Source organism: Sphaeramia orbicularis, chromosome 10, assembly GCF_902148855.1.
Source record: "Sphaeramia orbicularis chromosome 10, fSphaOr1.1, whole genome shotgun sequence".
NCBI lineage: Eukaryota > Metazoa > Chordata > Actinopteri > Kurtiformes > Apogonidae > Sphaeramia > Sphaeramia orbicularis.
In genome coordinates, this window is record NC_043966.1 from 13,998,878 (window position 1) to 14,014,266 (window position 15,389).

General features: G+C 40.5%; 2 protein-coding genes across 13 annotated transcripts in view; one reads left to right on the forward strand and one right to left on the reverse strand.

Moving 5' to 3' along the window:
* Positions 1–1,169: 1,169 nt before the first annotated feature.
* phox2bb (paired like homeobox 2Bb) lies at positions 1,170–3,030 on the forward strand. Its single transcript, XM_030145177.1, is given in 5 exon segments — positions 1,170–1,410; positions 2,054–2,119; positions 2,122–2,240; positions 2,603–2,771; positions 2,774–3,030. Coding segments are annotated over 5 exon segments (852 nt in total).
* A 2,544-nt stretch (positions 3,031–5,574) lies between these two features.
* The window catches only part of LOC115426912 (LIM and calponin homology domains-containing protein 1), a 105,334-nt gene continuing 95,519 nt past the window's right edge, over positions 5,575–15,389 (reverse strand). For all 12 annotated transcript variants that reach the window (XM_030145176.1, XM_030145169.1, XM_030145170.1 and 9 more), the window contains 8 exons: positions 14,526–14,618; positions 13,342–13,506; positions 13,140–13,234; positions 11,531–11,692; positions 10,520–10,615; positions 10,042–10,150; positions 7,980–8,082; positions 5,575–7,058 (listed from right to left, as the gene is read on the reverse strand). In XM_030145176.1, the coding sequence (XP_030001036.1) occupies positions 7,033–7,058; positions 7,980–8,082; positions 10,042–10,150; positions 10,520–10,615; positions 11,531–11,692; positions 13,140–13,234; positions 13,342–13,506; positions 14,526–14,618 (849 nt within the window). In that variant the 3' untranslated portion in view covers positions 5,575–7,032. The remainder of the gene's footprint in view (positions 7,059–7,979; positions 8,083–10,041; positions 10,151–10,519; positions 10,616–11,530; positions 11,693–13,139; positions 13,235–13,341; positions 13,507–14,525; positions 14,619–15,389) is intronic.

A 15,389-nucleotide genomic window follows, 5' to 3' on the forward strand; every position in this document is an offset into this window, starting at 1 on the left:
TAAAACCCGAAATGTCTGTACATTTATGAGCAAGAAATAACAACTGAAACACATGAATTAAATAAAAATACAAGTGAAAAATACAAAAAAATAATAAAGGGTGGAGTAGGCCTGGCACAGAGGCGACCTTTGTCCGTGTGTAAAGAAAAAAGAAAGTTATTGTGGAAATGCAATGCATATATTTCTATCAGAAATGAGAAAATAGTGGAGTAACATGTACTTAAGCAGATTTTTTTTTTTGCATGCATGCTGAGTCAAAGAAGGGCGCAGCAGGTGCAGAAATATTAAGACTAGTTGCATTTTTAGATGTTTTTACGCATCACTAGACCCCCTACCTAAACAAACACATACGGGATAGAAATGGATTTGTTTTGGTGCATGATGCTCCCGTGCAAAAGAACGGAGAAGATTTTAAGTCAAGAAAACGGAGTGAAAACAGTCGGAGCAGAAGGGCAGAAAGAGAAGCAGAGGGGGAATACTATGTGAAATCCTGCCCAAGGTATACGGTCGCTTAAAAGGCTTAAAAGCTTGGAGAAAATTGGATCAGGGAGAATCGTCACCCAACTTTCATTATTTCCAAGTGGTGTGATTGAATTAAAGGGCAAGATGGTGGTTGGAGAGGAGTGGGGTGGATGGGTAGGGGGGGGGGGGGGGCGGCGGCGGCGGTGGAGGGGTGCGTAATGGCGTGGTATTAAATTCTAATTAGAGATGCAGGGGATCAATGATAGGGAGGTTGGACAGCCCGGGCCCCCAGTGCCAGCCCAATAGACTGATGAGTTATTGTCATGTAAAAAAGCGCTAGCAATAAGACCAAACGCTTTGCTATTGTCCAAGCGGAAAGAGCCAAGTTTATTATGAGGACTATATGCTCTAGAGACCTCGGGCTAGGCAGCTCTTAGGGGGCTTTTCATAAAACAGGGCTAGGTTCCTATAAAGGAGGCCAGTTTTGGAGCAGGCGCTGAGCAGTGAACATCTACCCACCGTCCAGCCTCCTTCCACCCAGTTGAAACCAAACAAGTGCATCTTTCCCCCTTAACTCAGACCGCGCGTCCTCCTCATTTTTTTAGTTTCATTATTTTTTTCTTTCTAACCCAGTTTTTTTTGGGTGTTTTTGTTTTGACATTTTTTCCCGGGAAGTGCAGCTTTCTAACTCCACCGAGCCTTCTCAAATGTATAAAATGGAGTATTCTTACCTAAATTCCTCTGCCTACGAGTCATGTATGGCCGGGATGGACACGTCGAGCTTGGCATCGGCCTATGCGGACTTCAGTTCGTGCAGTCAAGCCAGTGGCTTTCAGTACAATCCCATCAGGACCACTTTCGGGGCCACCTCCGGCTGTCCGTCCCTCACGCCGGGGTCCTGCAGCCTGGGGACCCTGCGGGACCACCAGAGCAGCCCGTACGCCGCAGGTAAGCAGCGGCTCCGGAGCCTCAACCCGGCGTATTATAGGACGCCTTGATTGCATTTGAAAATGGAAATGTGTTTAGTATTTACCAAACGAAATTTGCTTACACAAATGAAAGAATTTATCACGTTAGAAGCGATTGCAGGCAAGCGGTAATTCGGTTACGGGGTTATACTATCCCAGTCACACCCAAAACCGCCAACAGAATTATCTTAAGCTGCCAAAATGATAGGCATAATTTATTTACTTTGCGATGAGACATAAAGCTTCGAAAATAATTAGATAACCAAAGACTAAAGCTCATTATTGACACCGAATTGGAGTTACAGTAGCAACAAGCGGGGCGGATGGGAACATTATGACAAGTTTTCAAACTTGAGCCCCAATCTGAGGAGCAACAATTAGTTTAACATCACAATTAACCGCATCACAGGTCAGCAACGTTATCAATTCAGAACTAATTCACAGGTAATCAAAGCCATAATACAATTGAAAGCCTTAGCCGCGCGCCCTTAACCGGATTTTACACAAAATATCGAATTTGAATTTACTTTCATTTGACAGCATCACAATTACACACGCTTATATCCTTCTATTACAGCCCAGGTCGGACCTTTACTAACGGTGACATTTCATTTCGTTTACAGTTCCCTACAAGCTCTTCACGGATCACGGCGGACTGAACGAGAAGAGGAAGCAGAGGCGTATCCGGACCACTTTACCAGTGCCCAACTCAAGGAGCTGGAGCGGGTTTTCGCTGAAACACACTACCCGGACATCTATACCAGAGAGGAGCTGGCACTTAAAATCGATCTGACTGAAGCCAGAGTGCAGGTACGCAGCCACCGCCTCTCCAACACGCGCTGCCATTACGCACGATTACGCACAAAAAGGCACAAGTGGATTTATGACACCAATACAAACATTTTAACATTTTGCTTCTGATAACTAATCTTTAGTAGATTTTTAGTGAAATGAAAGGTTCACTGGTATCATGATGTACTACTGCCCCCCATTGCACGGTCTTGCATTGCGCACTGCTAAGCACTAATGCGCAAAAGCACAACTTGCATTTATGAGTAACATTATTTAGACATCTCCGTTTCAGCTGTGACTTATGAGCATTTGCATAGAGTGTTTAGTTTCTTCTTAATTCTCCATTAACCTTCCTACTTGCACCTTCCTAAACTATTCAGGTGTGGTTCCAAAACCGACGTGCAAAGTTCCGCAAACAGGAGCGTGCTGCAGCAGCGGCCGCGGCTGCTGCCAAATCCAGTTCTGGAAAGAAATCCGACTCCAGAGATGACGACAGCAAAGAGACCAAATCTACCGACCCCGACAGCACAGGAGGCCCAGGCCCGAACCCGTCCCCACCTCCAACTGCGGCGGACCGAGCCCCACCGGAGGCCAGGTTAATACCTCTGGGAACGGACAGGTGGACCAGGTGAAGACCTCCGTGTCCACCGGCATGGGGGTGACAGCACCGAGCCAAGGCTGGGCCACCGCCCCGGGGACCATCACCTCTATCCCGGACTCTTTGGGCGGTCCGTTCGCCAGCGTACTGTCCTCTTTGCAAAGACAGAACGGAGCCAAAGCTACATTAGTAAAGACGAGCATGTTCTAAGGAAGCGTCACAGCAGAGAGGAACGAACGCTTTCCTCCTCCGGACAATGAAAAGCAATTGCCCAAGACAGACTTACGGACAATAAAAAGCTGTTAAAAAGAATATGACAACTCTGTTATTTAATTTTTATGCCTTGCGCCGTTTCTTGTGGTCAGCTGACACCCGTGCTGTAAAAACATCCATCTTGACAAGTCACGTCGTCGTATAGTAACGAAGTCTTCTCACAAAATACGTGCAAGTTCAGTGTTTTTTTTCTTGCACCCTCAGGAGCAAATGTCCTGAAAAAAGGCAGAGTAAAGCAGAAACTTCTGAGATAAATTGTGCATATACTGATTTATCCGTGGAACCACAAACTCTATCACATTATTGGACTAAGTGACTTGTTTAGATGAATATTTTTGGCCAGTTTATGCGCAAACACAGACGTCTAAAAAGGCTTTAAAGCCACCGGAGCGACGGAGCCTTGTTTAGTCCCATTAAATGTCAGAGTTAAGCAGCTGCTTTGTTTGGTAGAGAGACGGTTAATGCCCATGACTGAGGACGCCCTCTCACAACCCGACAACAAATATCCAACCAGACGCTGATGGATTTTTGCTTTTCTGTTCTCTGTAGACACAACCTGCGGTGTGGAAGTAGCCTCTTACAGCGGTTTTTTTTTTTATTTTTTTATTTCCAGGGCTGCTGAGAGTTTAGTTTCTTTAAATTATCGATATAAACACAATTATTTCCTCGAGAAAAAAAAGGCACAAACTACTGCAATGTTCACCTCTGACAGGAATCTGTATGTTTTGTGTGTCTTTCTACGGCAGTGTTTTTGTGGCTCAAATTGTATAGTGTTAATACGTATTATTGTCTCCTATAGTTGAACCATAGGCCATACTCCCTCGTAGATCGATCATACAAGTCTTTTTGATGTTTTACAAAATTCCCTCGGAAGAATTTATTTTGGGTAAAAAAAAGGGGAATGGATGCAAACATTGTATTTATTTCTATATAATTTGCATGTTGTCTCTTTGTCTGATTTTACAATGATTTCCCTCCCATTTTGTGAGCATTATGTAACATGTTTTGTCCAGGATCTGAAAGTTATTTATATGTAGGTAATGAATGCTTATATTTAAGAAGGAAATATTTCTACATGTGCACATAGTTTTCCAGGTGTACCATTGAAATGGTTGTTGATGATAAAAAAAATAATAGTCCAGGACTCTTTGTCTTGTTTTCATTGGACGGATATGGAACATTATCGAAATGATGTATTATCATGGGAGAGAATAATCAGGTTTAAATGATTTGTGTGCGATTTATTTATGTTTTTATGCGAGTTAAAATTACGCGGTAGTTCTGCCAAGGTCACCCGTGAAGGCCCGAGATTTCAGCACCACGGACAGCGCCGCAAGGAATAACATCACATTTCAATTTAAGGTGATAAGTCCTAAAATATATCTTAATATTTATATTTATCTTTATGTTTACTTTATTCAGAACTCGGAATTTCAATGCAAAGGATAACAATAAACAAGTATTAGTCGTTATAAATCAAACAGAACCCGAAAACCGATTCAATGTGGCAAAATAACGATTAATAGAAAAAGAAAATGAATTGAGAAAAACACAATTTTCAATTTTTAACCATTTTCAGTGCGTGTGCAAACTATTAACAAGGGCTTATCAAGAGATATCAGGCACAAATTATTGACGCAAAGACTAGAAAACAATTGGGTTCGATTAGAAAAAAAAAAAAGGAAAAGTGAGGTGAAAATACTTACAATTAAATAACTGGAATGGAAATTTAACCCAAAAGTATTTGAAATAAGAATTAATATCAACAGAATTGCAAGTTATATACATTTAATTCTTAGCATCTCTGGTCGTGCATGAATGTTTTTACAGAAATAATGACAAACACCCCATTTTAATTATAACATTTTATTTATAAACATACAGTATGCTATAAATGCCATGGCATTTAAACATCAAATTAATCTATGTTTTCGGATAGTGTTCAGGTGAATATTACAATAAATACAGAACAGACGTAAAGGTTTCATTCCCCAACTATCCTGTTAAGACCGTCTGAATATATATAGCTCCGTCTCAAAGATCCCGCTATAAGAGACTCAGCCGAGATTTATTTATTTATGAACTAAATGAGGATAAAAAATAAAATACACAATCGGAACAGAAGCTTAAAATACTGTAGATCAGAGAAATGAACCCGAAGAGAAAGCGTGACTATAGGACGCGGTTCAGGAGAAGGAGGAAGAGGAGGAGGAGGAGGAGGAAGATGCGGCTGCTAGTTTGCTTTCATACAGCAAACCATTTGGTTTTAGGCATAAACGTGCATTTTACATCAACGATAAACCACTGAGCTCTTCTCATACAAGTTGAAAAATAAAAGAAGCAAGTGACTTAAAATGTCCAGCTGGCAAACCACATCTTTAGTTTCATCCAATCCAATATTGCACAGGTGCAACTGCTGGTATGTGTGTTTATATTACCTCTGCTGTTAAACTAGATGTGAATGTTCTGGTGATTTTTGTGTGCGTGTATGTGTTTTTTTGTTTTTTAAATTTTTACTTTATAAATGAATCCTACCACTGAGCAATTATCAAAATGATCTCAATTAATAGCATACAGAAGCCTATACTCGCTCTAGAATAAAACAACATTCATAATTAGATGAATGTTTCCTTTGCAGTATATACTTTTCCAAATAGACAACATATTCCTCAGCGCTGTTTTTTTTGTCTCCCACTGCAAATCACTGAGGAATAACAGGGGGAAATTATAAAATTAGGGCGTTATGTGAAAATAAACTTATCAACAGAAGTAAAGCATGAATTACGGGAGGGCTACAACCTGTCTGTCTGTTGTTTAGAGCTCAAATTTGGCCAAATCCCTCCCTGCACTCAAAAATATAACAATAAAAAGAAACTAAACACCACATCGCTGGTGTTTTTTTTCCTGCATCGTCTTGCTTTCCTAAGGCACATTGAAGTCCTGACTTTCCAAGCTGATGGGCTGACGCAGAACAACCCAAAGCACATCAACAGCTCACGTTATTGCCCTAAAAATGAAACTACATCTGTAATATGTGTTTATATTAGAAGCTGATTTTAATCTTGGAGCACAGAACACGACACGTGTTAGTGCTTGAGGATCAAAAAACCAAAATGATTATAGCGTTTCTTAAAGGTACTAGTGTTTATTCTGTGTGTGGCTCTAAATATTGGGATAGAGTGACCTTTATTGCACTTTCTACATAAGTTTGTGTCTTCTCTTAAGCATCAAAGTATTGATTTCGTTCTTCATCACAAGGGAATAAAATAAATTTTTCAGAGGCAGCCTGCTGAGGGAAAATAAAGTAATCCAATCAAAGCTGCCTGAACACATATTCACTTTCCAGATTTTGGATTCACTCCAAATTAAGCCGCTAAAAACTTTCCTAAATGATAAAAAAAGTGATTCTGTATTTGTGATGTACTGCATTTCCATTATATGGAACTGAATGGTATATATTCACATTTTCTTCCAACCAGGAGAACAGATTCTTCTTAATCACAGCCTGAATCCTTTAAAGTGTTCATTCTGACAGTGTGAGATATTAAATATAGCCTTTGAATGTCTCTGAATAGAGCATCGTGAATGTTGCTGTTTGTTCTGAAGGATGTTGGATTTAACATGGCTGCCACCGCAGACCAGTCTCTCTCTTTCTCTTGATGCATGATGAAACAAGAGTCTGTGGTGGTAAATGGACCAATTGAATCCAAAGTGATTGATTTCACTGACAAATCAGATGACACAAACACGAAGGATATTATTTTAAACATTTGACTGTCCCCAGATCCCTGTTCGGCCCCGACATGATGAATCTTCATTGGTTATTGAGCTGCAGTGGATGCAAAGATCCCGACACGCTTTAAAGGACATGATTTGCAGATAATCTGGTTAAACAGGGATGAGAGCTCTTCCATGAACTTTGTGCTTTTCTGTCGAGCGTCACAATGTGGTTGGCTGTCCGGCCGCTTGAAAGGAAAAGAAAGACAGAAGGAAACCCTTTATTTTTAAGATCACAATTATTTTCCCAGATATAAAAGGTCAAGGACAGGCGGTTCTAATGAAAGCAAACCCTCTTCAGTCTTCTGTTTGAGTCTGATTTGATATTGTGGTTTTCTGATCCCTGATAACAGCTGCTTAGAGGTTATTCAAACAAGATTTTATTTCAGAAAGCACAAACCTTTGCTCTTGGTCTGGAAACATTAAAGCGATGGAGGAAATTATCATTCTTTCCTAATTCCTCTATAACCCGTTTCTCCTGATGCAGCTTCAGATCCTTTCCTTCCATTCAGCACTGCTTCACTGTGTCTGACACGTCTTTATTAAAGCTGCACTGAGTAGGAGTTTATATTAAAATACACCCATCTTATCAGGTTCACAGCAGGGCTGCAATAAAGAATGTAACTTCTGAAATACACCCTAAATCTTTATCGCAACATAGTGTCACTGACGCTTTGAAAACCATGAATCAAACAAACTTTTTGGTTGGTTTTATGAGCATCAATACTGTAACACCAACAGATCATTAAAAAGTGCACTCATTAGTGAAAATATGAAAAATGGGCAACATTAGCAAACGATAACACTCCATCTTTTGTCTAATTTAACTCTTATTTTATAAATATTATACTACATGCTCTGGAATTAAATTGCTTATGTCCTATTTATTTATTTCTGTGGTTGTGCTTCTTTGATATTCAGTGGTGAATATTAAGAACCAGTTGACAGAACCTGCTGTTAGGAAACAGCTGACAGAAAGCGATCAGTCATAATTAACTTAGGCTCGAGATGGATGGAAACATTACTGGCACAGAGAGGGAGAGGGTGAGAGATAAAATAAGTCAAAGGAAGAGATGGTGAGAGATACAGGGGAAGAGGTGGAGACTCACAGCGAGAACGGATGTAGCACTGGTGGCAGTTGAGGAGGCCGTTACGGATTCGGACGTCGGTCCCTGTGGTCGTATCGCCTAACTGTCCCTTACACACCCCACACTGAAGAGAAAACAAAGAGTGATACTCTGATTACAAATGAAGTCTCATTTCTTCTTTGTTGTATTATTACAAGGGAATATTGGAGCATAAGACTGGCTTTATTGTGTGCATTTCTTCATAGATATTATAGAAAATACAGACCCCTTAGTGATCCACATGAAAAACAATCCATACACAGAAGACAACTACATGGTAACACGACAGGACAGAAGGACCATATCTATGGACATAATAATCAAACCCTCAGTAAAAGATACACTGATGTTAAATGGAGAAGACGCAGAGTAACTAAAAATGGGAACTGATCAATCATCAGGAAATAAGTAAAACATGTTCTGTTGGTTTCTGTATCGAATCCATTCCTATTCCCATTCTATTCATCTGCCATCGTGTTAAATTTTTACTGACGTAGAGACAAAAGAGTTTTAAAGCCTATGCAAACCTATACAAATGACAAGAAGCTCTTCTTAAGCTACATTTAGACATTAACGATCTGAATCGAAAACGCCGAAGTGGCGCTGCGTTCTCACTTTTAATTCTGCGTTTAGACGTGTTTCAGGGGAAAAATCTGCATGCAGACGGACACAAAAAAAGTATGAAAAATATCCTATTTATCGATGTAGTATGCACACCAGGTGGCATCACCACCACCAGACCAAGCACCTGCATAGAACCTTTCTACTTCTCTTCCTGTTCTCTCCTAGTGCAAAATTTTGTCTGGACAGATGAGGGGGTGGAGTGATTGCTTAACACCACTTGAAGGTCTGATGAAGGGAAATAATCTGACATGTTGTTTTCCTGTACTGGTGCATGCCTGTGATGTCAACTCTATGCGATGAGAAAACACAGTTTTGCGTCTTCAACCCTTTTGACGCTGACGTGAGAGTGGAGTGTTTTTAAGATTTCCACTGGAAGGTGGTTTCACTTATTTGTGTTTTCAACCCCCAAAAACGCTGCTGCCATCTAAATGAAAGGCACGTCTGATAAAATATTTTGACGTTTTCACCCAAGAGCGTTGTCATGTAAACTGGGCCAAAACCTCCTGCTCCTAGTGGAAGGAGCTGCTCCTCAGTGTTTGACAGACAGCGGAGGTATGCCTTTCTATTTTCTCAGATGCTTCTTAGTGTTCTGACTGTTGTTCTTGCTGATGAAAAAAACCCCACAAAACTGGGCACCAATTTCAGCAAATGCTACAGGAATCAGTGTAACATTTGTTTGGGACTAGTTTTAGTTGTGGATGAACACACATTTAGCATTACATTCAGTGTTTATGATAGCATAATGGTGTGTGTGCAACTGACTCAAATTTAACTGTGACATTATGTACTAATGGACATTAGGTAACATCATTTGTGTTTTTTTTTTTTTTTTTGAGTCTACACATTGTTAGTGTCTCCACAGAGAAATTACTTATATCGAGGTGAATCTGCACAAAAAAACACACAAAACTTGAGTTCCTACAGAGACCTACGGCTGATGTAGATAGATAGATAGATGTATGTCATGGCGCTGATGAACAATACAATGAAACTTCAAATTTAGCAGCAAATGACAAAAAAAAAATGGTGTGACCAATGACAAAATGTCTATTCTTTCATATTGTACTCCATTGTTTTTGTCTCTTTATGGCTGTACTCTATCTGTTTGCATTTTCTACATAAATATTTCAAAATTTGTTACAAGCAGTACAATTGTTAAAAATGACTGAATATATAAGTCAAAATGTCATAACAGATGGGTCTTTGCATGTGATCACTTTGTATAAACTATTTGTGTGGAAATTACCTATACTGGGACATTTACATTGGAATTTTGCCCTTCAAATCCAGCACTTCACCAGACTTCCTGACGAAATGCATTTAATATTTTAACAGCACTCTTAAAATTCAGGTTCCTATGCAAAGCAGAAGAAGACTGAACCATGAAGTGTTTCAGGACGACAACCATTGTGCGACAGACCTTAAAGCATTGAATATGGAAGTAGAGGCTCAGTGTTTCTATGATCATCGCTGCTCCCTTCCCTAATGGCTGCCCACAGCTGGAACACAGCTTCTTCCCACTTACAGACCTACAGAGAAGACACAGAGATAGAAACAGAAGATATAGACAGTTTCTCCTTTTAGGCAGTTATAGTCAGATAAGTGGATTAGAGGCTGTTCATTTGTCAAGTCAGTAAAGTTGGAACAGGATTAAGATGAAAATCTGAAAAGACGCTGCTATTTTTAAAGGTTTGTGGTTTAATTTCAGTTTGATGGCTTCTCTTCTCCAGCTCCACCTTGATATAATTGCACTGAAAGGTTGTAGGAAGGGTTATGCTGCAGTGGTACATGATAAAAGATGGGTGGAGTAGAGGCAAAAGCAGAAAATGACAATGCAGAAATGAGCTCCCCTCCCTCCCCTTAGCGTCCCTTGGTGAGGGCTGTTTGTGATGCAGTACCTGTTGGGTGCTGGAGGCAGTGTGTCTGGAGGTGGCGGACATGCTGTGGGGGGCTTTGATGAGCTGCGGCCCATGTTATTATCAAGAGGGCCACTCCTGGAAATGGACAGCAACATGCAACATGATGATGACTCACAGCTACAGAGATGCGATTGGCTGCCGGAGAACCAATCCGAGCCAGAGGAGCAGCTTCCATCTGTTCGGTAATGTTTGGGAAATGTGGCCATGGCTTATTCTTTAAAATGTATGCTATGTGTTACTACAGGATATTCGATTCTGAAGGTAATCAATGTTTTAAACACCTTTGTGTTGTCACTGACTACTGTTGCTTTATGAGGAGGAGGACTGAGGGAGCAAATACAGGTACAAGTCGCCACCTGCTGGTCAAATATGATAACTGAGGTTGCACTCTAAAAGATGCACTCTGGGCTTGGCTGCTTGTTGTATTGGTCGCATAAAATGTATTTAAAGACATCATTATTTAAAAAATGTTGTTCTTCTGAAAATTGTCAACGTATGATGATCTGTTACCTTAAAAATATATGACAAAATGAGCAATACATAACAATTTAACAAAAGACACAAACCAAAAGATAAGTACATGCATGTTCAACTGACTGCTTATGTAGAAAAAATGAAATGCGCATATTTCAAATGTTAATTAAAAATAGGTGCTTCTTCTCATCTATTGATCTATTTCCTTAAAAAATAGCTAAGACAATCAGCAAATATAGTACATGATAGTAAAAAAATCAGCATTTGAAACAAGTTATCAAGTGTGTCATTTAGGAAAAATTCATTTCTGAACTAAATCATACTTTTAATGTTTAATGTAACGTTGCTTTATGTCTTTTATTCAGCTCTAAGGATAAGAAGTGCATATTGACTCCTCTTCATTGTGTAAGACTAAAAACTTCAACTTATGATTCTGACTTGATAGAACTCAATACCACTTTAAGCCCTTGTGACGGAGCTTTAAAGTCCTCATCTCTGTGACGTTCCTACACCCACCTCCGGTCTCCTGCAGGTCGACTGGGCTTGTTGCTGTCTGCTGGGTACTCGTGTTGGCTCTTGACAGGAGTGGAGGGTTTGGCTGGCATCGAAGGAGGTTTTTGGCCGTTCTGCAGACTGTGACCATGTGTATCTGTCTGGCTGATGCTTTGACTCAATGAGCTGATGTAAAGTACACAGAAAATGCTCAAATTAAACTCTGAATTCAGCACATAAGAAAGCAAACTGGAGTCACAGGGCAGATCACAAACCTTATGCAATCACACATTTATCATTTTAGAAACATTTAAGAAAACCCCTCTAGTTAAACTTTCACAGAGCATTTTACATACATCTATATCACATGGATTACTGCAACAGCTTTTTAATGGATAAAAAAATCTATTGCTCGACTCCAGCCTGCATAGAAATCATCTGCCAGGCTTTTATCTACACACTAAGAGACAGGATCACATAACTTACTTACATTGTTACCCTCTTTACACTGGCTCCAAGAATGTTTCAGAATAGACTGATTCCTTTTAACACTTTCAGTGCCATGGGCTGATTAAATCGGCTTTACGAAAACAACCTGTAAAGTGCCACGGGCCGATCAGATCGGCTTTGGAGAACACGCCATATTTGTGTACAAACAAACCATCCACCCCCATTTCTTTCTCACATTTCGATTACGTTCTTTCTGTGTCCCCCTTTTGAGACCAAGCAGACAGGAATTTGAGGTCATGCGACCGAATAATATTTTTATATCTTTTTAATGTTTCTTATTCTCCGGTGTTTCATCAGAGGGAGCCCTCCATGCCGGGGGGCGGCTGTGGACTCCGGGGGCTGTGGCGCCTTCTCTCACTGGGGTCCGCTCCTTTCTGGTGGGTGGGGGTCCCAGTTGGCCCTCTCCCACTAACTGGGATGCGGGGCTGTGTTGCTGGTGCCTGGTCACCGGGGTCGGCGGCTGCATCCTGGTGCGGATGGCTCCCTGAGACAGCGCCTCCTAAATTGATGTTTTACTTTTACTTGTACATTTTTGTTCTGGTCTACCCTTGCTCAGCCTGTCTTCTTAAGTATGTGTGAGCTTGTGGGTTTGCATGTATATGTGTGTGTGTGTGTGTGTGCGGGTGAGTGGGTGGGTGTGGGTGGGGGGCGGTACTGATTTTAAACTGATATGTAAAGCACTTTGTGCTACAGTTTTTAATGTATGAAAAGTGCTATATAAATAAAGATTATTATTATTATTATTATTATTATAAATTATGCAAATTACGATCAATAATGAATCGGCTGCGTCTGGTGCGTTTTGAATCTAATCACCAATCGGTCGGATGTTACCGAGCGGTTTCCTGCAGGATTCTTCAAATATTATAAAAACGACGTGAAATACTGAAAAACGGCCAAATTCTGTGGCACTTTTAAGGCTTATTAGCCCCTTAACTGTCTGGCACTTAAAGAGTTAAGGCTCTTCATGGCCTCTATCCCTGCTACATCTTTAACCTCTTGGTACAGTATGCGAAGGTATATATTTACTTTCATTTAAAACCATCTGATTTTATGATTTGTCTATTCTATTCCTCAACCATTTCAATAACATAACACAAATTCCTTCAGGAGTTTTATTAACCTTCTTGCTGTTTTCATGCTTTCATCAGCTGTACTGATGTCACTGGTCCTGTCGTTTTCTCTGCGTTTCCACTCCACGCTCTCTGTGCTTCCTCTCTGTAACAACCAGTCAAGAGAAAGAGTTAGTGAACACCTAAAAGTAAAATGTAAACCAGGGGCTGCACTTCACAGTCTGACTATCAACCCATCACTCAGTTATTTACCGACTGCCTCTCCAGTAGTTCCTGCTTGCGTTCCCAGTCGGCCAGTGAGCGGACGATTCTATCCTGAGGCTCCGAGGTGGAGGAGAGCTCCCCTCTACTGGGGGAGGGCAGGGCTGAGGAGCGAGGAGTCAGAGGGGTCACCGTCTCCTCCAAGATTTTCCGCTCCTGTCAGAAACGGAGGTGAAAGCAAGATATGAGTCCAGTACATTAACCTCATTGGTTGAAATAAATATCTCTTTCCGTTAACCTTTCACTTTCAACAGTGGAATAATTCTAGCTTGTGCTTTAAATGTCAAATAACCATCGATAGCTACTCACCTGATTCAGTAAAACCTTAGCGAAACAACAGAATATAGTTTCATGAAAAATAATCATAACATCTACCACCTGAGAGACACTTCCTTTCTCGTGTGTGGTGATTATGGAAGGTCTTGATATTTACCTCCGCCAAGGAGGTTATGTTTTGCCGGCGTTGGCTTGTCTGTCTGTCCGTGTGCAAGATAGCTCAAAAAGTTACGGACGGATTTGGATGAAAAATTCAGGAAATGTTGATACTGGCACAGGGAGCAAATGATTAAATTTTGGTGGTGATCGGGGGTGGGGGCACTGATCTGCCTTGGTGGAGGTCTGCACTCTCTGAGTGCTTTTCTAGTTATTTTATGTCATTTAGAGAATTAGCACAGAGTATATTTTTCATGTGAACTAAGTGGTCTTCATCAGAAAAGACAGGGAATGGCTGTGTTGATAATCAGACATCACACCAGCAAAATGTTACATAACTGACACCTTTTAAGATAGTTTCAGTGTCAAGGTATGGCATGAAAATAACTTACTTTGCTTATCCATTTAAAGGAGAAAAGGATTATTATAAATGAGGAGTTTGCAGGCACCTATGGGTGAGACTATAAGCTCTTATTACAAATATTCTGTTAACTGTGATACAGTTGTAGGGAATTTTTATCAGGTCATAACACGAGGATAGAAACCTGTACAGACTTCTCTATTAAAAAATAGAGTAATGGTAACTATAACATCTCTAATATTCTTGAAGGGGTAGAGGACAGCCAGAGGAAAATCAGTTTTTGTCTTTCTGAAAGGTCTATTGTTACAAACCCCCCCCAAAAAAGCACCTAGAAATAGTAGATCATATGGGGAATATGTCTTGAGGATGGATTTGCACACACCTCCTCGTGGTACTTCTTCTCCTCCTCTGCCACCTCCCTCTGTGCTTTCTCCCACTCCTCCTTCAGCTTCTCCTGCTCTCGACGGTACTTCTCCTGTTACCATGGCAGCAAAAACATGACATACAGCACAAAGCCTCAACAAAAAAGGAATACTACACTATCTGCAGGTGAATGTTTTGGCAATAACATATACGTAATGAGATACACAGTTAAGTGGCTTTGAGGTGTTTGTCAAAGACAACATCCTACTCTTGTTTAATCTAAGAAAGGACCCAGGTCCTGATTCAGTCGACTATAAAATAAGACTCCCATATCACACACCTGCTGTATGTACTTAATATAAACCTAACCTTAAAGACATGCTCTAAAGATATTTTGCTATTGCTGTTAAATACAGCTACATACTTGCCCAGATTGCATATTTAATAAAGGGATAAAAAGCAAAACGTAAGACCAGAAGCAGTCAGTGCAGACAAAAGGCAGAAGCGGAGCATGCAGAGCTTGCACATCCTGCTAAACACATGATTCCTACACAACTTCTGTTTGCAAATGCCACCTTCACAACAAATATTTGACGCACGCTACAGTTTCAGCACATACGAGAATTATTTGGAAAAAAATATCTCTTTGACACAGAAGGTGATTTTATTAATTTTTAGACTTGTGTAGGAACCGAGAGCAGGCAATACGCAAAGATTCAGAGATAAAGCAACAAAGAGAGATGAGAGATCATGATCTAGGCACAGACACAACACAGAAAACCAGAGAGGCAGGTAACAAGCACACTGATGCATCAGACATTCATCCTTTTAGTGCATCTCAAACTGTGCTCCGACAACCACAAAGGACAGAAAACTGCTCTCA